The sequence below is a fragment of the Nestor notabilis genome, unplaced genomic scaffold (genome assembly GCF_000696875.1).
Source record: "Nestor notabilis isolate BGI_N333 unplaced genomic scaffold, ASM69687v1 scaffold15832, whole genome shotgun sequence".
Lineage (NCBI taxonomy): Eukaryota > Metazoa > Chordata > Aves > Psittaciformes > Psittacidae > Nestor > Nestor notabilis.
In genome coordinates, this window is record NW_009919846.1 from 1 (window position 1) to 23,155 (window position 23,155).

General features: G+C 41.3%; 2 protein-coding genes across 2 annotated transcripts in view; one reads left to right on the forward strand and one right to left on the reverse strand.

Annotated features, from left to right (window-relative positions):
• The first annotated feature begins 727 nt into the window (after positions 1-727).
• Positions 728-5,487, forward strand: MALSU1 (mitochondrial assembly of ribosomal large subunit 1). Its single transcript, XM_010010423.1, is given in 5 exon segments — positions 728-743; positions 1,948-2,126; positions 3,989-4,041; positions 4,043-4,059; positions 5,282-5,487. Coding segments are annotated over 5 exon segments (471 nt in total).
• A 5,882-nt stretch (positions 5,488-11,369) lies between these two features.
• The window catches only part of IGF2BP3 (insulin-like growth factor 2 mRNA binding protein 3), a gene marked incomplete at its 5' end in the record, with an annotated part of 111,802 nt that continues 100,016 nt past the window's right edge, over positions 11,370-23,155 (reverse strand). The window contains 5 exons of the mRNA XM_010010424.1: positions 11,370-11,845; positions 12,783-12,896; positions 14,204-14,335; positions 17,962-18,036; positions 22,087-22,206. Of these exons, the coding sequence (XP_010008726.1) occupies positions 11,744-11,845; positions 12,783-12,896; positions 14,204-14,335; positions 17,962-18,036; positions 22,087-22,206 (543 nt within the window). The remainder of the gene's footprint in view (positions 11,846-12,782; positions 12,897-14,203; positions 14,336-17,961; positions 18,037-22,086; positions 22,207-23,155) is intronic.

Genomic DNA, 23,155 nt, shown 5'->3' on the forward strand with positions numbered 1-23,155 from the left:
GGCCTAGCCGGGGGGGTGGAGGGGCGAGCTGCCGGGGTGAAGCAGCGGTGCGCGACAGCGGGCACGGTGCGTTTAACATCCCGCTGGGCCTCTCATGGTTGTTCGGCTTCACCGTTCTGGAGGTGTTCGCAGGGGGCTCCCCCAGGCCCGCGCCCCAGCGGGTGAGGGAGCGCGGGTGTCGAGCAGGCCGGCCCCTGAGGGGCAGGGACTGCTGAAGCGCCCTCACAGCCTGACACCCCGCGGGTGTTACATGCTGGTTAACGCGGTGTCACGGCCCCCGTGCGAGGTAGGGCTCTGGCTTGTCAGGCCCAGGCATTGCTGTGAAGCAGAACGTCAATGAGGCGCTGACCCGAAGGGCCTCGGCTGCTTTCCAGCTCTGTGAAATGGTGCCCTGTGCAAAACGTAACGCCTCGGGAATAAAGTAACTGTTTGGGGCACACACAGGATCATTCTGCAGCTGCAGGAGGATCTCGGGGGTGCCTGGTGTGATGGAATCGCTCTCACCTCGGCTGACACCACAGGACTCGGGATCACAGCATTTGTGCCGCGCCAGCATCGCCTCCTAAGTCCAGCTGTAAAGCACGGATCGGCAGCTAGCATAGACCGAGCCTGTGTGTGGATACATACAGGAACTTCTGTGGGGGCAGTGGTGCTGAGTTGGAGTGTGATTCTCTGATGTACACTGGCACAAAAATTTCCCGTTATAGAGAACCGTTAGACCTGCAGAATGGCTGGTTATGGGTGTAAGCATTGCGTGCACAGAGCTGGTTTGTTGTTGTAGCTGTTCTGCACATCTCCGGCCCAGATCTGACCGTGATGATTCTATGACGTTCTGTGTGGCAGAGTGTGCCTGGGGCTGTTTAGACCATTCGTTCCCTAAGTAGGCACTAGAGAATTCACTACCAGGCAAATATTTAACTTTTGTAACCACTGCATCTGGAGGAGCTGTGGCCACTGCTAATTTTCTGCATGTGTGACCACAGCAAAAGTTGAAAGAGTGCATGAGTCCCTAAGCTCAAAGGCTTTCATTTACAGAGATCTGATCCAATTTCATATGCCCATTCGTGCATGTAATTATGTGTAGCTATTGTTCTTTTGTTTGGCTTTTTCTTTATATTGGTAAATATAAAGCTTGGCTTTGTGCTGATGCTTGGTCTGCACTAACGTTTGCTTTATAGTGGCAAGCATGCATTGCTGACAGATTCAAATTATGCCTTCTGTATGCACACAAGTTGCATCTACCTAATTAGGACAAATTAGGAATAAACGGATTTCATGGTGTGAACAGAAGGTAGTTGCACTAATTTACTAGTTTCTAAGATGGCTTGCTTAAACTGTTGAAGGACTAAAGCTTTGTCTGCAATATCTTGATCCTCTGTGGCAGGAGAGACTAGGGAAAAAGGAAAAGAAGTGGCTTTATTCAGGTGAAGATAAAAAGTACCTTCACATTGCATCACATCAGCTCCATTTTCAGTATGCTGATTTAATCCTCTTATGATTGTAGAGTGATTTTATCACCACGTATTATCACAGGCCTGTTGACAAGCATTGTTCTCAAATATTTTGACTCTTTTCTGTTGTTTTAATAATGTGTGTTGAAGTGCTTGGGTTTCGTTCATTTTGATTGAGAAGTATCTCGTGATAGCATTGACTCCTAAGTACTAAAAACAAGAAATAATTTACCTAAAAGAAACTCTGATGTTTGCTAACTGCTCTATCTAGTGATAGTGTTACATGCCAGAAGGGTGCTTAGTTCTTAACTTTGGTGGTTTAAAAATGGTTTTTAAAAATCTGCAGTTCATGCTGCATTGTCAGTATCAAACCAAACTCCAGAACGAGTGGTTAGCTTGTGCTATAATTCAGTTCATTTGATGTCTGCTGAAGTGGTTGATTTTTGCAATTAAAAAGATGAATTGCCACTGTATTATTTTTTTCTGTCTGTTCCAGATACTGTTCTCCCAAAGTTCAACATTGACTTTGTTGTAGCTCTGCTGAGGCAAGAAAATGCTAAAGACATCTGTGTCATCCAGCTACCTCCAGAAATGCAATACTGTGATTATTTCATAATCGTGAGTGGATCTTCAACACGACATCTCCATGCGATGGCACAGTACATGCTGAAAATGGTAACACAGTTCCCCCTGCACTCCCTGGGGTTTGGGAATGGTTTTAAATGTTGTAAAAGGAATTTCCCAACAGGGAGACCTGGCATCCTCCTGGGCATCCTGAAACCTGGGAAGCCTGACCAAACACTCAGGAGTGTCCGAGCTTGCCTGGCAAGTTTTCTAAGCAAATAGTAAGCTGAAGCTTAAGCAAAGCAGGTACTCAGGAGTGCTGGTAGGCAGCTGGCTAGCTTTACCTTTACCGTACCTAAACCATTACGGTGATGCATGGTCTACACTAAAAGCAGAGGTGCTCATGTGTAGCATGAGGTCTTGCTTTTCTTGCAGTAACTTGGAAATGGCCAAGTCCCAGCTACTGTTTACCACTTCCCATCTGGTTTCATGTTAGAGGAAGAAACTAACACTTGACTTTCTTGTAATCTGTTCACCATTACACAGCCTTTAAAGACAAGGCTGAAGGAAACTTGTAGTGGAGATAAGCCTATTTTTTAAATAGCTGATGGCAGTGCATGCAGGGCTCTTCAGTATTTTAAGCAGACTTTCACAGAGTCTTTGACATTTTGAGGACATCTTACCACCTAACTGAAAGAAAGGAAGGTGAACTAGTTCTGAATTACATTTTAAAAGTTCTCCATTCTGGTTTGCAAACTGGAGCCATTGTCCAGCAGCTAGCATTGTATGGGAAGGACCAGGAATAGTGGCATTTTGTGAGAATTGCTTTCCCAGTGGAGTGAGACTCATTTGCTAGCCAGTCATGCTGTTAACAACCTGTTACACTGCCCTGTGTCTTTCCTCGCAGAAAGGACTGTTGGAGCCAGGCAGTTTCACTCTCTGTTTTTGCTGTGGCCTTGTGCTGAAATAAATGTTGTTTGGTTTTTAATTTCAGCTTGAGAAAGGTTTCAGTATTTGTTTTTGACTGCTTCAACTAAAGTAGAAATTGTAATAAAGGAGCTTTGTGAAGATGCGGTTGACTTCAGATTTTGTTTTCTATTGCTGCTGCTTGTAAAGAAACAAGTAGGTTATGGCCAGATTTGAAAGTAACAGTATTTAAGCTTCTAGTTTTCAAACTTCTTTAGGTCTGGTGGGTGCCCAGGTGGGAGGAGCTGAGCCTCCGAGCTGGCATCTATGAAAGCCACCATGTTGCACATGGAACTAATCACCTTGCTCTAGCTGAGCATTTGCAGTTGTGCTTTGAGCTCCTACACACTCAGAGTGGTTCACAGCATGGAATCCTGTGTGCTGGTCATGCTTGCCCCCATCTTGCAATAAGTGTTGAGAACATGTACTCAAGAGACAGGAGGTTTGTTTGAATGCCTTCCTCATGGCATGGGTTGAAACTTGTTTTCTTCCCGCATCCTTCCATCTGAGAAGATGGTAAGCTTGGCATTTCCAGTTCTGCATCTTTAACTAGCCGAAGAAAAACAACAACAAAAGGTATCTGAAAGGAAGTAAAACTTAGTGGGAAAGGCAGCCACAGGGAACTGAAAGGCTACTCTAATGGCGAGGAGTTGTGTTCAATATTCATCTTGAGAAAAAATGGGTACCTATGAAATTCATCTTGAGAAAAAATGGGTACCTATGAAATTCATGGGTAGATAACTATATGGAAATTCTGAGTGTTAGGATTCTAGATTTGATACTAAATCCTACTGCGAAATTTGTACTTGTTTTCCAGTGCTGTGGTTTGGGGTTGGGTTTTGGTTTTTTTGGTGCAGAATCCAGAGCTAAGATGAAGTAGTCTAATCCATTTAAAATTTAAGACAACTCTAGACAACTCAGCAAAATCAGTTTATCTATCTGTTACATTTGAGTGCTCTTAAGTAAATGCTATGTATTTAATTTTCTGCCATTGCTTCTTCTCTCAGTACAAGCATCACAAAGAAGAAAGCGATGCTCATACTCGGGTTGAAGGGAAAGAGGCTCTGCATTGATTTTGGTAAATATTTGTGAATCTGACAAATAGAAAGTTCTGCATGAGCTCTTTGTTGAAGGAAGCATCTCACCATGTACCCTGATTTCTGGAGTTCACAGTACTTCACTGTTTTGCAGTTCCAGTTGTTGTTTGAACTCATTGTGGTAATAAATAATTTTTCACTAAAGATCATTGGCACTGAGAAGAAAACAGTAACTATTCTTCATGTGGCTGAAACAGCTCTTAATAAATGGAAGATAACAGTAGTGGAAACAGAAAAGCTACTGCAGTCACTGTTTTCAGGTTTATGTAATCCCTGTTTGGGTGAGTGGGTCTCTTTGCTTGCTTCTTAGTAGTGACCTGTTGAACAAGACTTGTCCACTCTCCAGATCATACCATGACATGGGGCAAAACATCAGTCCTAAGAAATTGAATTTAATCCTTTATTCTACAAGCGTGAAACTCTACACAAACATAAAAGACTTTGCATTCAGAAAGCATTTTTCCTTCACTGTGAGCTCTGCTTAAAAGTAAGCATGGGTGGCTGGAGCACTGCAGCCAGTGACATTAAGCCTTGGTTACTTTACTGTCAATAGTTTTGATAGCTTAACTGAAAAGCAATTGAAATTTCAGGGCATAAGCAGAGAAAACTGCATTATAAGTATACTGGAATTAATGTTCTCTACTATTGTTTGCACAGGATTAATGAAAACCTGTAATAAAAATCTTATTATGTCAAAGTTTGGACCTATTTTATTGTAAAAACTACCTGAGAAGTGTGAGCAACACACCTAAGGAAGTTCACTTGGCTATAGCTGAATGTTGTTGTTAATACAGGAAAGCTGAAGGTCCACCAGGGGACTCTTCCAAGTAAAATTTCTTTTTACTACCTTCTGTCCCCTAGAAGTTGTAACTTCTTTGGTGTGGTGTCTTGTGAAAGTGTTTTAATTTAAACCAGGGTATTTGGGGGTTGGAACTAGATGATCTTAAGGTGATTTCCAACCCTAACTATTCTATGATTGTCCCCCTCATTCTCTTGGCTATAGTCTTAGAGTCTTTTAAAGGACTACCCAATTCCTAACAGTGTTCAAGAACTGGAATCAGCAGCTTAAGAGGAGACCTCTATCAGCTGACCTGTTATGTCTAGCCAGATTGGGGTTGGAAGACTTGAGCTCTTTGTGCAGCTGGAAGCATAGTAGTGCTTTACAGTTCACCTTAATTTATTGTGAATTTCTGTTCTGTGCAGGTAGCATCGTGGTGCATTTCATGCTGCCAGAGACACGAGAGGTTTATGAATTGGAGAAGCTATGGACTCTTGGCTCCTACGATGACCAGTTGGCACAGATGACTCCACAGTCACTGCCAGAAGACTTTATCTTTAGGCTGACTCCAAACAGCAGCGATCATCTGGAGGAAGAACTTCATGCAGCTGTTGAGTGTAAAGAGAAATGAGTGTGCCTGCGCGGATCTGGGAGGCACATACAGGCTTCATTACTGACTTAGCAGTCGCTACAGTTGATTGGTACTGAACAGTGTATTTACTGGATGTACCTAGCTAAAGTTCTGAACAAGCTACAAAGATGATCGCTTGTAGTATCCTTAAGGTTGGAAGGGAAACCTTATTGAGTCCAGCCATAAAATGTCAAAGAAGGAATCCTATCATAAGGGAGCTTCGTGGGGGAGTCACTGTTGCAGTGGAATTTGCAGTGAGAAGAGCAGGGCAAAGAGCTGCTTAAGCTACTTACCCTGAAACTCAAGTTTAGCCTCTAGAGTAATTGCTTTTCTTTGAAAGACCTGCCTGTAGAAGCAATGCAAGAAGACTTGAGTTCTGCAAGATACAGAAATAGTGAAATAGTACGGTTTAGATGAGGCTTCTGGTGTTTAGCCATTTGCTTCTGGTCAAGATGAAGCAAGTCATGCTCTGCACTGAAGGAGAAAAAACAGACTGGTGTTACTGAGCACATAAGCCAAGAGCAGCAGTGACAAATAAATGTGCCTTGAGTTAACAAAACAGTAAGTCAGTTTTTCTGCCAAGGCCAATCTGGTTTTAATAATAGTAATAAAAAAACACAGCCCTGAAGAGCTTCAATTCCTTGTCTTTATGTTAAAACATTCAGCTCATTCCAAGCGTGCATTTGGCTCCTTCCCTAGTTTTCCTCTCACCTAGTTTCTGGAAAAGGACACTAAGGCAACATACTGTAACAGTGTAAACCTCCAGCTCCTTTGAGGTGGGCAAAAGTAGCTCTAAAGGAAGCCCTTCGTCACTGAGCATTACTTGCTGTTGCTGGGCTCTTCAGCACTTACACAAGTCATTGCACAGCATGTTCTTAGTCTGATTGCCACACATAACAACCAGTTAGTCGAGCTTCAATATGGTAACAAAAGTTGTCTGTGTAAAGCAAGATGCTTTTCTCTGCTACAGGACAGGGGCTTTTGTCACTAGATGAGGATCTCTGCCTTCTGGAGAAGCTTGCTCTGCTGCACATCAGGAAGCAGAAACAGTAGATCTTGAGGGTAATCACATTTCCCCCTACAGCTCCACAAAATACTTCAAGGCCGTGTCTGCATCTGTTCCCTGCACAGCAGCTGCTGTTTGTAACACTTAGAGTGACCTTGGTTTTAATGCTTGTGGTTGTGGTGTTTAGGGAGTAGGGGGGGCTGGTTTTTAAGAAGCAACTAACCAACCTTCTCCTTCATTTCTGACTGGTCATGTTTTCTTGCTGCGCCTGGGCTCTGTCCCTTGAGGAACAACTGCTCCTGAGTTCACCTGCTGTTCAATACCAGGCAGCAGATAGCTCTGCAAATTAAACAAGGACCATTTATTAAATGTAGTTGAACTATGCAGATAGATAAAACATCTTCGCCCACAAAATAAATGTACTGGTGGCAAGTCTGACTGCAGAGAAAGATTTCAGAATGCTTCATGATATTTGTAAGAAATCCACATGGGGGAAAGATAACCTTGGCTGTCTTAGAATGATGTGTTCTAAATCAGGCATTTCCTCCTAGGAGGGGTACGTAGGAGTAACTTTGGATCATTCCCTGAAACCATTTGCCTTTTACTGCTGTGGCTGCAGATAAGTAATGCTAGATGAATAGGGGCAGGCTCTGCAAACATTATGCAGCTATATGAATCCATATTTAGTAACTGGAACCACATACAGTATCCTGTAACAAAAAGAGCACTCAGAAAAGAACAGAAAAAGGTAGGGAACTGCTTCCCTGGGAGCAGGCTAGGACTCTTACAGCTGCAAAGGGGTGATAGTCTCTAAGGCAAGACAAATAAAAGTGAAAATAAAATGAACTGAGGAGACAAAACCCAGTAAAACAGAAAGCATAACAGAATTTACTGCCAAAGCACATTGTGAAGAGAAGTTATATGGAACATCCACTGGCTAGTATTAAACAATCAGAACTGCAGGCTCAGGAAAAGAACTGCCTCATCCCCCACTGAATAGAAGCAGTCATAGTCTGTGCAGAGCTACTGCCATGCCCCAACCAGGTTACTTGCCTGCCCAGGAAGCCTTTGACATGGCCCTTTTAAAGCTAGGATCTGGGAATTAGGGCTGTTTTAGATGATCAGGACTGTGCAACATTAAACCCCTTTCGAAGGGGAAGCATTTGGGAATGGTTTCAGTTCTGTGGATCAGGTGATATCTGTGTAAAATAAAATACACTGAGCAGCTTGTCCAGTGAGTCTAGAGATTCATCATTCAGTCCTCGGTACAGAAGTAGGTGCCGGTTTGGCTCTGCAGGATCCCTTGATGATGGGATGAACAGGAGAAACAGTTATCAAGGCGGAACTTCATTAGGCATTTCACTGATCTGTACTGCATTTGAGTAACTTCATTACCAAGCAGTGTGTGTCCATCAGTTGAGCTAACGTTACATACAGCCCAGCTCAAGTCCTTACTCCACGATTTTTCACATTCCTTTAGAAGTCCTATTCCCTGTTACACCAGAGACCATGCTGTCCTGCACAGCATACATGCTTCGTTTAATGGAAACTTATACAAAGAGCGCATGCCTTTGGAATTGCGGCTTAGGAATAAAAGCTTTGGAAGGTTAGAAGCAAATAAAAGCATCATGATTAAGCAAATGCTTAAAACAGTCAGGGGTTTAGCTGTCACAAAAGCACCAGCGATACAGAGGAAGGCATAGCTTCTTATGTTGCTCATATGGCAGGGATGCTGGTTCTGAGAAGATGGCTCCATACTGGCATGGCAAAATGAGCCAAGAGTTCCCTGTGAAATGTAATACCCTATGCAGTGTCTTCTATGGACATAATTTCTTCAATTCCCTCTTTCTGCTGGTTGGTCCCAAAAAAATGAGTTGTAAAGACAAGTGGGAGGCTGCAAGAGTTTGGAAAGCAAATTTGGTTTTCCACTCCTCTTTTGAAAGACACAGAATTACATTATTCATGACACTCCTTCTTTCTCCAGCCCCTCTCTCTCACTCTAAAGCATTCAGTTAAACATATACTCTCATTTCTATTCCAAATAATGTTAAGGAGGATCTAAATGGAGAGGCCATACCACCTCACCGGCAAGTGGTGTGTGTTAGGAGCAGTGGTAGGAGTGAGATACAGGTTACCCGTTATCACATTTGCTTGCTACTGGGATTGCTTCTAGAGCCGTGTTCACTACACAGCTCCATCACGCTGAGAGCACCAAAAGTAAAGCCTGGGTAAGACCCAGCCCCAAAAAACCCACTGCAATTCAGATCCCACTTCAAGCCTATTACAGATTCCTTCATGTTTGCCCTGGGTCAGGACAGGCAAGCACACATCTCTTCCACAGCAAATCAGCCTAAGGAAACTGCATAAAGCTGAAACCATGAACTGCAGGTTGTACCACAGACTGTATGGTATTGTTACATGGGAGGGAGAAGATGGACTAGAAGCCACAGAAATCACTGCTTCTATTGGGAAGTGCACACATTGTAACCTGGCTGCTGGATGCCCTCACAGCTATGGGGTGAATACCTGTGGGTGACTGTTCATCCTTATCCAGTTGTTATTAAGGACAGAAAACCAACTTCAACCAAAGTACCACAAAGACTTGGAACAGTCTGTCCCTCTGCCTCATTAATTTAAAAAAACACCACACGACTTTATCTGATGATAGGAGTTAAACTCTTTATTCCATTCAGAGGCATCTGGCAAGTGGAGCTGCATTGGGGGGCACATTACAGATGAAAAATGATCCATACTTTGTGGATATTGAAATCATTTACAGTATTTACTTTCTAGCTATTCCCAAATACTCCAAATTCCCAAGTCTCAATTGAAAAGAAAAACATGATTTACCATCTTAAGTCTAGAAATTTAAAGAGAGATGACAGTATTTAAATCAGCAGATGTAAATGCAGCACCTATTTGTAAAGTCATTTTTATGTCAAATCCTTCTCAAATGTTAAGAAAGGAACGTCAGACTGACTTAAGCCTCAACAAAAATTAAATGCTATGACTTTCCATACTTCAGTAATTTTAAATTCATTGTAAGAAAAAAAAACAAAACATTATTCTAAAGGCTAGATGAAGGTCACTGTCAAAAAAGGAAAAAAGAAACTCATTTCTCTTTGCTAAAACTACAACATAAGTTTGTGGTTTTTAAACCAATTAGTAAAGAAGAGATGCAGGAAAAAAACACTTCAGACCATTTTCAAAATTATCTAATCTGTACAACAATGATCTTTGGGAAAATTATCTAGTCTATGTAGTAATGCCTCTATTTCAACATGAACCTAAGAGGTAGATAACAAAATGATGAAACAAATGTTTTTGCTCGTTGTGCCCCTCAAATCAGTGCAGCATGGTGATTCTGATCATCTCATGCACAAAAAACATCACAAAAAAAGGTTCAGAGGTAATAGCATGGCTCTGTCGACCACACACACAGGCGCGCGCGCGCACACTCACACACACACAGCAGTCTTTATGCACCATGTGTTGCCACATACTTATTTTTTTTCTTTTTCTTAAACTGAGGTAGACTGAAGTTTATTGTAGAAACTTGAATGTGTCACTATTACCACAATCATCATTCAAATTACATTTGGAAATTCAAAAATTTGGTAACTTTCCTGTTATCCCTGCCTTTTGACATTTAGGTTTGCTTTTTTTTAATCTTCTTCTCTAATGGTTGGTTGCAGAACGTGCATAAATCCTGCTGCATCTATTATAAGCCAGGCTAGAGAGGTGGTTGGTTTTGTTTGTTTGTTTGTTTTTACTTGTAATAGTTTTTAAAACCTTCAAAGTGGCTTAGTGTGGCCCATAACAGCGGCTGGATATGTAAACTTAGCCTTTCATTATCTTTCTATGTGATCAAACACTGTTTGACCTTCCCCCATCGTGGTAACTGAAAGCAGTATGATGTGATCTGCAGACAGCGGAGACCCTCCTGGCCCCAAATAGGCTCTGGCAGATCAAGTGTTCTATCAAACTGAAGATGAAGCTTGCTCTTTGAACAAAATGGCAAAGTCCAAATGGGCTGCAAATGGTTAAATGTAGCATTATTAGGTAGTGATGGTCAAAGGCACAAAGGGTTCATGCATTCAATCAAGTAGCACAAAAAAAAAAAAATTCAGCCTCTTGCAGCCTTCTAATTTTTTCCCCCAACCCCAGCGTCTTGCCATCACTTCCTTGTCCTGTTCCCAAAAAAGTACCGTCACAAACTTTTTCATCCCATCTTAAAAGAAAACTAAACGGCATTGCTGCTATCAGAATGTTGGCATCATCCACTAGCTTTTGAACATTCACTGAATTTTTTTTTCTTAAACAAATGATGGTGTTGAAGCCCTCAGAAAACCTGAGGCCGTGTTTTTTTTACCCACCTTACTCCCGTCAGCCAGCAGCTAGAAGTGCTCTGCTATATTTTTCCCCGATAAGTCCGTAAGTACTCCTGGCTGGTGGCTGATCAAATTTTAATTTTTTTTAAAAAAATAAAATGCTCAAGAACTATTAAGCTTTATAAAGTATACAAAATACCAAAAAAAAAAAAGCAAAAAAGGAACAATTTCTCATTGAGGTACTAAATGCCTGAGGTAGTTTAGTAAAAATGCATATTTATCTTTTTATGCCCTGGCCAACACCATTCAACACTTCCCTTAGGTTATTCATGGCAGTGTTATGTAAAAATGCAACCAAATTCTTTTTAAAAAATGCCACTTGTTTCAACGTTGGGACTAACACTTAAACTCTTGTCGATACCCTTGCTCTAACCCTAGCCCACCCGCAATCCCACCCACCAAACGTGGTTGTTCTTTGACAACTGGACCTATAAGAGCAATGCCTTTTCTTTTTTTGTTCATTTTTCTTTTTTCTTTTCTTTTTTGTGGTTTTTTTTCTTTTTTTTTTTCTTTTTAAACCAGTGAACTCAGAAGAGAAAGCTTCATTAAACCAAGTTCTAAAATTGTTGGGGAATAATAAGAACAATAAAAAAGACTAACGAGTTTATGTTAAATTGTGAGAATAGAACAAAAGGGAAGTGAAGGGGTCCTTATTTTTAAAGCTGGGTTTCAAAAGTTTGAGAGAGCCTAAAGAATACATTCTCAGAGACAGCGTTCAACGGTTGCCTGGTCCTCGAACAGGTGATTGGCTTGGTGGATCTTCTGCATACAACTTCAACAGGTGCTCACCACCCGTCTCTCTGTCGCACAGTCTGTCTTTGGTCTGGCATCTGTCTCTGATGGGCCATTTCCTAAACCTTTATTTCCGTCTTGGCTGAGGCTGTCCGCTTTGCAATGTTTTTTGCTGCTGCTGCTGCCTTCTTACCTGAGCCAGTATTTCCTGAATTTTTCTCTGAGCAAGCTGAAGGACAGAAAGAAGAAGAAAACAACCCGTCATGATGCCACGCTGCAGTGACTGCTGCCTACAACAGACTACAGATGCTACTGGGATTAAGAAACTCTGGAGTAACTAAATTCCTCGTACTGACAAGATTACTCATTAGTTACAATACACTTGGGTTAGTCATGATGTACAACTTAAGCTTTAATTTTTCTTCTTTTTCCACCTACCACAACTACCTGCATGGTGAGTTCTCACATCTGTAATACAGAAAGCATGAGCATAGAAAGATGACTGCCAACATCAAGGTTATTGAAACTACAGGCTACTTCCATTTTACTCCTCTGGAGATACTAATGTTTTATAAAAACACCCGCTGTATTAATAGAGAGAGGACAATGTTTTTTGTACACTGGGGAATCCAGAAATCGGACTAACAGGAATTACCAGCCCTTCCATCTCCTTTCTGAACTACAAGTCACCTGTAGCAAAGTATCAAAAGGAATCAGTCTGAACTAAGACTTAAGTGGGGGAAGAAATCTTGTGGTCCTTTTCTTAATGATACTAAATCAACAGATTGGGCGATGTGGACAAATTGCAGGTACAGATGCAGTCCTTGCCAGGTACCATGAGATGGCTTGTATCTCCCATCTAAATTTCAGTCCCATCAGAACCTGGTTTTTCTTTTGCATTGGAAGTTTTAGCAGTACCAGAGCCTACATATATCGATAGGAGAATTTATTTAAGATGATTGTTTTACATAAGTAACGGTGCAATATTGGTATAAAACTCTCTCACAGGCATATGGGAAGTTTATTGCAGCAAGACAACTAGAAGAGCCTGGCAAGCAGTGCTTTCTGTATTATAAGAGTCTTCTGCCCCTTCGCTCTGGACATAGATATGAGAGGAAGACCATGAAAACATCAAGGCAACACAAGTTCATTCCAGTTGCTCCTACCTGGCATGCATAGAAGTGACCAGTTATTTTCACAACCACCTGATCATTTTCATCAGGTGTCTGGTCACGAGGGACTACAACTTCTGCACTTGTCAAGTTTTGAAGCTCATTTACCTATAAATAGATAGTAGAAGTCAGAAAATTGTAAACAAACATATCCCACAGCCACCAGACCTCAGAGATACTGCTGACCACAGAAACAACATCTTCTAAATTAGGTTTTAAAAAAGGAAACCCACCAACAGAAACCATCTTTGTGCAGCAGCGTGTGCTTTGCAAGATGAGCCTGCTTGTGTCTCTAACATAAATTAGCACCCAGTTCCCTAGGTTTGTGGAAGTGTTTTAAAGACTAAATACAACACACAGAAGGTGTTAAATACATGACTTAAAAAAGCAAATAGATGCCACAGTGTTTACAGTTAAGTTTACAAGTTTAAGGTCAGAAAACTCATATAACGTGTAATGTAGGAAACAAAAAAAATGTCAAAGTGTTTATGCATTTTCCCTTGAAAAACCTCCACAAGACGGAGAGCTCCAAACAGATCACTGAGAAGTATACAAATTATTTTCTGTAGCCTATCAGCTTCCATAGTGTTAAGGAGAGGTAAGGTTGGAGTCTTTGTCCTGTTTAAACTTAGAAATGCATAGCAGTATTCAATCAAAAATGGTTTAGATGAACAGCTTTTCAGAGATGTTTACCCTTAAACCATGTCACCACTGCAAGCAGCGAAAGACGCCATGTTGCCTCTTGACACTTCAAGACCCCATTGCACTAAAGGATGGAGATTCAAGACTGAACCATTTCTTTGCAAATAACAGCCAGCTCCTGACTTACAACCATATGAAAACACTGGAGTACCAGCACCTTGTCAGGATGGATGTTATTTTGTGCAATAAAACTAAGCCTAAGAAATGCCATCAATTAAGTTGAAGCAAAAATACAGGCTTTCATAATGCTGAGGTCTGAACACGTCTTAATTTACTACCAATTATTTAGAATTATGATTTCATTCAGTTGTGACCACAAACAACATTTTTGGCCACATTGGATTTGATTCTTAATTGAGATTAGTGAAATCTTTTGGCTAAATCTGGCATAAGTTAAGGTTCACAGAAGCAGGTCTTGAGTGGAAACATATTGACTCTAAACAGCAGAACTACATTTCTATCAATAAAGCCCTGCAAATCTGACTCTGACTATTGATTTTTGTTAAGACTATTGGCTAGAGATTGGCTTCTCTTGACTCCTCACTGGAAGAAAGGAAAGCTTAACAAGTACAGCAAAGAAAATAGTTCCTGCTTTAACATAGCTTCAAAGGATTAGCTATTAGTTAGCTAAATGTTTAAGCCTTATACATATAGACACACTGAAATAAGGAACATAACTGAACAACTCTAAAAGTTTTATTTCAGCTACTTACTGTTTTGCCTCCTTTACCAATAACTCTACCAGCAGCATAGGATGGCACTTTTATATGAGCCTCAAGTTTCACTTCTTCCTTAGGTCCAAAGAAATTTTCTTCTTTAAGTTTTCCATAGATTCTCCCTTGCGCCTGCAGAAATGCTTTCAGTTAGAGAATGTGCTTATTGAAATCTAGTTAACTTCAAGGAAGTCCATGGAAAGGAGAATTCTCAGTACACAGCCCTGACAAAGTGTTTTCCCTAAAAAAATGCAATAACTATTCTTGTAAAAGAAGTCTTTGTACCAAACTAGGAAGCACCACTGCCCAACCTTAAAGACTGGATGACAAACAAGGGAATCATAGAGCAATTTAGCAGTGATCATTATTATTCTGTTTTTCAGTAGAAGCACAGCTTTTAGAAGAAACTATTGCACTTCTGTAAAGAGTGGTGGAGAGGAAAACTGGCTGAAGCATTTCTTATTACACCCAGAAGCACAGAATGCAATTAATTGGCTCAGAAACCCATTCTTTTAAGGATGTTAAACTGGAAAAAAAAGAAAAAAGCCACAACACCACCCCCCCCCCCAAAACAAGTCATGGGATAAAGCCTCCAATTAGAGCAAACAGCTCACTTTGACAATCCATTACAACGCATTGTTTAAAAAATAAACAAATCTGAGCTTGCTCAGTTTTCTAAATTTAAAAATCAAACTGCTCAGATCTAAACAGCACCATGAGATCAGTATTACTCCAAGCAGCACACAGTTCCTTTTTCTGGGGAGCACACAAGTGCCAGGTAGCAAGAAGAATGCCCACTGAAACTAAGCTCATGAATCCTGCTGATTTTTAAACGTGTCTATGTCCTTACTCCCTGTCATTTGTCAGTGGATTCTTGATAAATGATAACCAAATCTTCTACTCTGTATCTTCTAGAGGCATCAAAAGAACATTTCAGTTGAGCTACTGAAGAGAGATGCTCTGTAAAGACCATAAGCCTAGGACCACACAGCCTTTCCAGTTCAGATTCTTTGTCACCTTCTTTCATTCATGCTCACCAGCCCTGTCACTGCATGCATGCTAAATCCAACCATCCCACAGGCCGCCACTGGGATGGAATATGAAAAGTCCAAAAAGATTGCATGATGCGGTAATTATTTTAAATAGTGGCAGCTTATTTTACCTTATTTCTAGCTCTTGTCCTAAAAGCCTAAAATTCATACTACTCTAGAATGGGTAAGATGAAAGATATTTTGTGACCTTGGACCTGAAAGTAACTACACAGAAAAGCTGTACAAAAACTCAGTAGAACTAACATGTTCTGGCACCATCAACAGCCCTAGAGTTGGAGATTCCTGCTCCAGTAAAACACTTCAAAAAGGTTTGCAAAGAGCAGATAAAATACTGCTCCCAGTCATCATTTTGAGCTGGAGATTTTGAAACTATTTCCAAATGTGCTAGAGACAGACACTGACCAGCATAGCTCTTTTTATTTCAGTAGCCACACTTCTTGTGTGCATAACACCTTGACAGCCTGCACAGGCTGGAGGGCTCAGTGGGAGAGGTACTTTAGGAATAAAGCATGCATTACTGCCGAATCAGAGAACAAGGTGGGATGTTGACTTTTAAAAAAGTCGTACATGTATTTCCAACATCCCAAATCTTTCAGCTCTTGAAAAAGTCTTTAAGGAAAGGAAACAACCTAAGTGGGCTGCAGCTCCTCCATGATAAAATGGTGGCTGAAGTATGCTGGCTAGACTAGATTCCACTTTGCGTGCACATGTCTCGGGTCCAAGGCAACATGTAATCTCTGAATACCGGTGTCACAGGTACACCTAAGCTTTCGGGAGCACTGCGGCAGGGGCTGTAAACAGTCACGTATTCTCTTCCTGTTGCCTTGCTAGTACTAGCCCTGCATACCACAACATCCTCAGTCTACTGCAGCTGAGGAAGAAAGGGGTGCAGCCACTGAAGCTACCACGGACATGAATCACAGGCAGCAGAAAACAAAGTAGTAGGAAAGGATGCCAAACTCACAGGCTCTGGGATGACGCTGCCTCTCTGAGAGCCAGTTACTTATCTGAGCAGCAGCTATTCCCTCTTCAAGTTGTTATACACCTGGATTCTTGATGCCTACCAAGCAATAATTTATGCTCAAAGACAGAGAAGGCCTCTCTTAAACAGAGTTTAAGGACAGCATTAATGAAGCTTGGCTCTGACTGTAAAGCATGCTTCATGTTAACAGTGGTGATAAAAGAAAGGGCTGAATCTGCTTCTGTCTATCTAAGTCAGGGGAGCATTGATCAGAGCAATAAAAGACTACAAGGACTGGAGCTGAAGAGAGCCCCAAGGGGTAACCCTTCTTCACAAGACCAGTATACCCAGGAACATCAGCTGTCCTACTACATTGATTCTTCTTTGCAGGGAGAAGCCCAAGTGTAGAGACGTGAATGATTGATGTGGTTTTAACCAATATATGGGCTGCAGAAAACGAGATTTTCCTCCTTGCATGACCCAGGTTGAGGAGAAAAGCTGGCAAAAGAACTGTGGGACTTCAAGTCTATCTTAGGGAGGAAGACTGAGGACAAGTCTTCACCTATGTGAACAGTTAGGATAAGGGACAATAATCTATGGTAAATCTGTAAGTATAGATTTATATGCATCTATATATAAATATATTTATAGATTTATAATCTATTTTGTTCTGTTACTCATTGAGAGTAAATTCACTGATACCTTATGGAAAGAAAAGGCAGCCAGAAGCTGACCTTGTGCTGATCCTAGATCACAAGAGCACCCCATATGTGGAACATACCATGTGGCCAGGCCCACATGCACACAGAAAACCTCAAGGAGGCAGAACTTTTAAAGTATGCTTTGCCTTCAGTGTCTTCTCGAATGCATACGGTAACTGAGCAATAATCCCAAGCGCATCTAGTTCACTGCTACCACTGCAAAATACCTGCCCTGATATAGCTCCAAAACTCATAAAGGCATTGGTGAAACTGATTCTAGATATACCTGAAGTTAGTGCACCTCCTTCTTGCAAGATGTCCTGAAGCAAAAATATAAAGACAAAAACAAGAACAGGCAAGAGAATGATGCCAGGACATGAACTCTCAAGTGACTTCCTACCTGCTCTGAGCCTTATCTGTGATGAGGCCGCTGCTGCACTGAGCTGTCTGCATCATTCCTAACGCGGTCAACTCCTTTTGGGGTAACTAGATTTATCCCTTGGCACTTAAGGCAGAAGACCACTCCATAACTTAATTTGAACACAAATGGGGTAATCAGATTGAGTATCTCCTTGTAGTTGTAGTGGAAATACAATTAGAAGTCTTGCATTTATCTGTAGAGCTACCCGAAAAGCATTTTCCATTTGGCATGCAACCGTAATCTGGTAAGACTCAGTCTCTCATCTCGTTGGCTTTGTTATTTCAATTAAACACACTAAACTCTATGCATTAAGACAGACTAGAAAGACTGAACTATCGTGCTTATAGGTAACAGGGAAAAATAGGAATGTAATATGGCCATATTTTCATGCTAGACTTGATTCTAACCTACATGAAACTTCCACCAGTTTCCAGGTGACCAGAATGTAGCCTCTGATAGTACTGCATTACTCATTCATATGAGATACCTTTCGGCAAAACGAAAGCAAAAAATCAAGTGTTTATAAAATTCTTAACAAAGTGGTGCTTGGAAAAGTGGTTTGTTTTCAATATTCCTTACAGTCCAAAAGCCACTACAGACTGACAAGTTTTTATATGTTGTACCTTGAACTGAGCTTCTGGAGGTCCAGTGATGATAACCATTCTCAGCTTGGCATCTGGTCCTTCAGCAGGGGCAATCTGGAATGGATAAACATAGCTTTTGGTAGCTGCCTTTTGAAGGAATAGTTTAAAGCCACCTCCTCCCCGTTTCAGTCTCACATTCTGTTCAAGAGTGAAAAATTATTCATTACAGCAGTAGCTTTACACTTCAGCCATGACAGGTTTGTTCTCTTTAAAGTGCATTAATTAGCTATAATGAAATACAGAGAAATTGGCTAAACCATAAGCAAATTTGCTTCTGAAAATTAAAGGCATAGCTACTCATCCACATATGGCAAAACCTCACAAGCCATTTTCATGTGACTGTGAGTGAGGTTATACATGTAGCCTTCAAAAGTACAAGTACAGTTAGTGAACCTAGACCCTCATCCCCTACCCACTAACTTAAATAGTCTAACAAGTTTTGCTCATTAGCAAAAGTTTGTACCCATCCCCCTGAAAACAGAAGATTGTTTTACTGTTGTAACTAATCAGACCCAAAACTGATCCAGATTCCTCTGTCCTGGACAATGAGTTAGCAGTTTCTAAGGGGGTTCTATCTACAGATAGGTGTGTGACCCATATAAAAGTTAAGCTCCACCAGAGCCAAGACAGAGACGCCTGTACATGTCACCACAAAGGTAAGATACCTGTGGGTGTTGTTCTCAGACTCCAGTGGCATTAAATAATTCAAACTAGCCTCTGACATTCAGGATGAATCTTTTGTTTATTGCAACTGACATTTCCATTGTTGCATCTAGTATTACACAGCTGCTGTCGAATGAGCAATATATTTAACATTACAGGATTACATCTTAGCTGTTGGCATAGGGATATTATTCATATTTAACAGCTATAGCTTATTTCAGACAAATTACCATTCACCATGCATCATTCTCACTAAAGAATTTTGCTAACAAAAGTTTATGTAATTATTCATATTGTACCCTGAGATGCTGAAGACATTACATACTACTTATCTGGTTTGCATATTTGTTTTTCATATGATTTCTGCATTCTAGTTGGCTATATCTAAAAATACACATTCATTTTACAGCAGTACATTTATGTGACATGATGATGTGGTAAGGGCAAGCACAGGCTAAATCCCATTTATTCTTTGGAACACAAGTATTTTAGAGGGGCAATATTTCAAGGCACGTTTGGAGTCAGCTGACTGTGCAGATATCAGCTTGATAACTGCCATTCATGTAAAATGGACGCTGTAGTTTGCCTCTCAGTCACCTCGTGTTTTCCCAGCACCTTTACTGAAATTTTAGGAAAAGTATTTTCCATCGAGCCTTAGTTACATCTTAGACGTGTTAAAATGTTCTGGGGCATTTCTTGTTTAGCTTTTATCTTAGAATGTCCTGTTCTCAGAAGCTGGAGTAAAACATAGCTGAGGGCTGTGAAAGAAACACGTACCGACTAACATTTCAATGTCTGAAGGGTCAGCCTAAGAGACTTCAGTGTTAATTTTGTCTGTCTGCTCTTGGAAGTAGAAGTTATATACATACAAATAGCATCCAAGTGGTGCATTTTTAACTTCTGAGAGAAACAGTTTTACATTCCTAACCAGAAAACAAGCAGTCTCCCATATGTCAAAGCCACAAACTGACAACTTCATACACCCCAAACACTCATTCCCAACTCCTTTGGAGACAGGAAGGGCTAATCTGAGAGTAATTTATAACCAAGGAGATCCCAACGGTTCCCAACAGGTCCCAGCACCGTAGTACAGGGTGGGCAGCAGGCAGCCCAGATATCTCTGGCCTGTCTCCTTTGCTGAATAGTTCAGACTGCTGGAGCCCCACACCAAGCGTACATTACCAAGCAATCACCCCCGCACAGGGACACTACCTGAGCTCGTCAATAGCTACATGCACCTCTGAAATGATGGGTTGGGCACTGCAGCCTTACCAGAACCCCTGTGCATCTGCATTTTATCTAGTCTTACTTCATGGCTAACAAGTTTGACCAGATCTACAAAGCTCAACATGAGCACATAGGGATGCAAAATGTTTTCATCTGTAACAACCTACGGTACAACTCAAAACAAGTTCAGAGTGCCATGCACAAAGCATTACTTCCTCCACAAAATATGATTACTACAGTTTGGCAAGTTAAAAGTTACTCAGGCAGCACTCCCTCCAACTCTTAGCTAAAAGCACATATTCCTTGATGAGTCAATTTATTATTTAGTTTAAAAGTTATGATAAAGGGCCGGTGGTCAACATGAGGGAAGTTCAGAAGTTTTTAATAAGTTACTACTGTCATCCTTAACACTTTCACACAGAAGCAAGCATGCTGCTCCATATTGTTCTGTCAAATTACAGACAAAGTTGCATTTTTATTTTCATTGCTAAGCACACATACAACTTCCCAATTTAGCAAGCACATCCTGTTATCTGTGCGGTTCTGCTGAAATTTAGTCCTATTTCCACCAAAAACTTCTTTACTTTATTCCTACTGAAGTAACAGAAAACAACCAGAGGTATAGCAAACTTAAGTGAATTTCAATTAATACAGATATGTTAAATGCACTGGGTAGAGGGGTGCCAGCCAGTAGAAGCAGCCTGAGGCTGCTGTTACCCAGATGCATAAGAAGCATGGGAAACTCCCTTTCCACTAAGCTGTCTTCCAAAGACCAACTAAAGAACTAGTTTGGACAGGTTCTTGGAGGTCCAGGTTGTTTCACATTTCCCTCTCCACTTAGCAGTACCTTGTATATAGCACTTAATCTATAGAAACAAACAATGGGAAAGGAGAGAGAAAAAGGAAATGCACGCGGTACATCACACCTCCATGCAAGATAGATTTGATCAAGAAAAATCAACACCTCTTTCTTCTATTTCATTTTTTTCCCCCATAAAATATGATTATTAGTCCTCTACTAATGTAAACCATCTGGGTAGTATAACAACTATGCAGTGTACTGCTCAATAAAGGATGGAATTGGGCAACATGCCAGTTGGTTGACTGGCCAGTAAATGGATCGGCATTCGGCAAACCACACACAAGGCTCATTCATCAGGGTTCCCCAATTACTTTGCTTTGCACACTTAGATGAACACTTTCCAAGTCAAGCCTAGCCTCACTGGCTTCACCAAGCTCAACTCAGCACAGCCAGCTCCCAACCCTCTGCCCCTGACCTTTGTCAGATCCCTCCTATAGCACTCACTGAACAGGCCACATCTGAGCAGAAAGAGAACTGAGAAGAAAACATTTGACATTTTCCTGCACAGGAAACAATCTAACTATTTTTTTTCCCCCCTTTTTTAAATTTAGGCCAAAACATTATCTTTACATCATAGAATAGCAGAGCTGGCTATTTACAAGAAAAAACTCAAGCATCTAGAGAAGATACTTGTAGTTAAAATGACATTAGTAGCAGAAACCCAAGGCCTTCTGACAACTGCAACTGGTGCTAACCCCTAAACACAGCCAAGGAGGATTTCACCAAATTTGCTAAAATTCAAACCTAAGCTTCCATTAGGTCAACCTCTGCAAACCTGCTTGTTCTTAGCTACATTGGGGTGGTCAACAAACAGCTGGATGGTAAAGCATCAGAGTGCTGAGGTAAACATGATGTTAAAGAATTGGCTGACCCCACGAGCTTGGAGTTTGTGGGTAATATTAAAACATACACACTTCGACATGGAGCCATCTGGGCTTCACAGCCCAGACCAATCTGGAACAGAGCAAGAGCAGCCACAGCAGTAGGAGACTTCACCTGTGTTGCTGTTTTTAGAAGGGGAATTTGCCTCTCCAATTTTCACTTTACCAAAAGCAAGAAGAAAGCCTTTAAGCAGTGCATCATTAAGACATAAGTCTGTTTCTAAGAAATCGAGACCACCAAAGTAGTTTTCTTTGCAGCTTATATTTCACACCTCAGGAGACGTTTGAAAACATGCTTCTAATTATCTTGTCTCAAGGAAGATTAAAAGATGATTTATAAACAAATGTACCATTTATCATATCACATTCTAAGCATGGAGTGGGGGAGGACATTCACGAAAACACGTCTTGTGCAAACTTGCTGGGAGTGTCATGTAGAATAAGACAGAAAGCTAGTCAGTGTAATAATACCTTAATAGATGCGCCTGCAAAACGAGAAAGTTGTTTGATGTGCTGTCCCTGCTTGCCAATAATAGCTCCAACTGCCAAGGCTGGGATGAACAGATGAACGGTCTCAGACTCGGGCTGTTGCTGTGGGGAAGAAGGAAATATGCAGTGAATGTTTTTGAACATTACAATTCAGGCTGACAGGAAAATGGGTATGGAACAGGCATGCATGGAAATAAAGGGGAAATCTCATGATGCCCTGTGATGCCTGATTATTAGGGTAATGCTTTTCTGGGAATCACAAAATCCACAGAACATGAAAGAACAGTTTAAGCCAAAAGAGGATTCTTTCATCTTTTATGAAATACTTGCAATTTAAATGCTTAGATCTTAAAAAAAACTATTGAGGTGTTGCTTCTTTGTGAGGTTTTCATTCTTACCTGTCACTGGATGCTCTTCCCCATGCAAGACTCTGCAGATGAGGCTGCTACAAGGAGAAGGGCTACAGCCCGAGCAGGCAAACTCTTTCTAGTTTTCCTAGTTATTTTTTTTAATTTTAGATTGTGCTGAGAGCAGCACAAAAAGCCTCAGTTACATCTACGCTACAATTTCCTTTGTGTGGGAGTGATCCGAAATGATAGCCAGCTTGAAAACTGCCAGCGATTCCTCCTGTGTAACATTATGCAACAGTTGGAGCCTTGGCAGCAGGCCTCAAGCAGGCTAGTAAATTAAACATCAGATTAGGCGTTCTTAAAAGCAAGAGGACCCTAACATTGCACCCACTGGGTATCAGGCACCACTGCAGCTTCCTATTGCTTTCAAGCAGACGCCCCAGCTGGAGAGCACAACACTCGAGATCCGCTCTACGTGCTACATAGTGATGATCAAACCACAGGGCTACATATGCCACGATAAGCTGTAACTATTCTACCAGCCTCAGAAGAACTCATCCCGGGCTAACAGAGCACTGCTGAGCACCCACTATGCCACTGTACCATGAATCTGTCCACTCATGTACGGGTTACTTCTCAAAAACATTTCACTCGAGCCCTTCTTTGAACTAGGACCCCCCCCCCCACCCCACCACATCTCT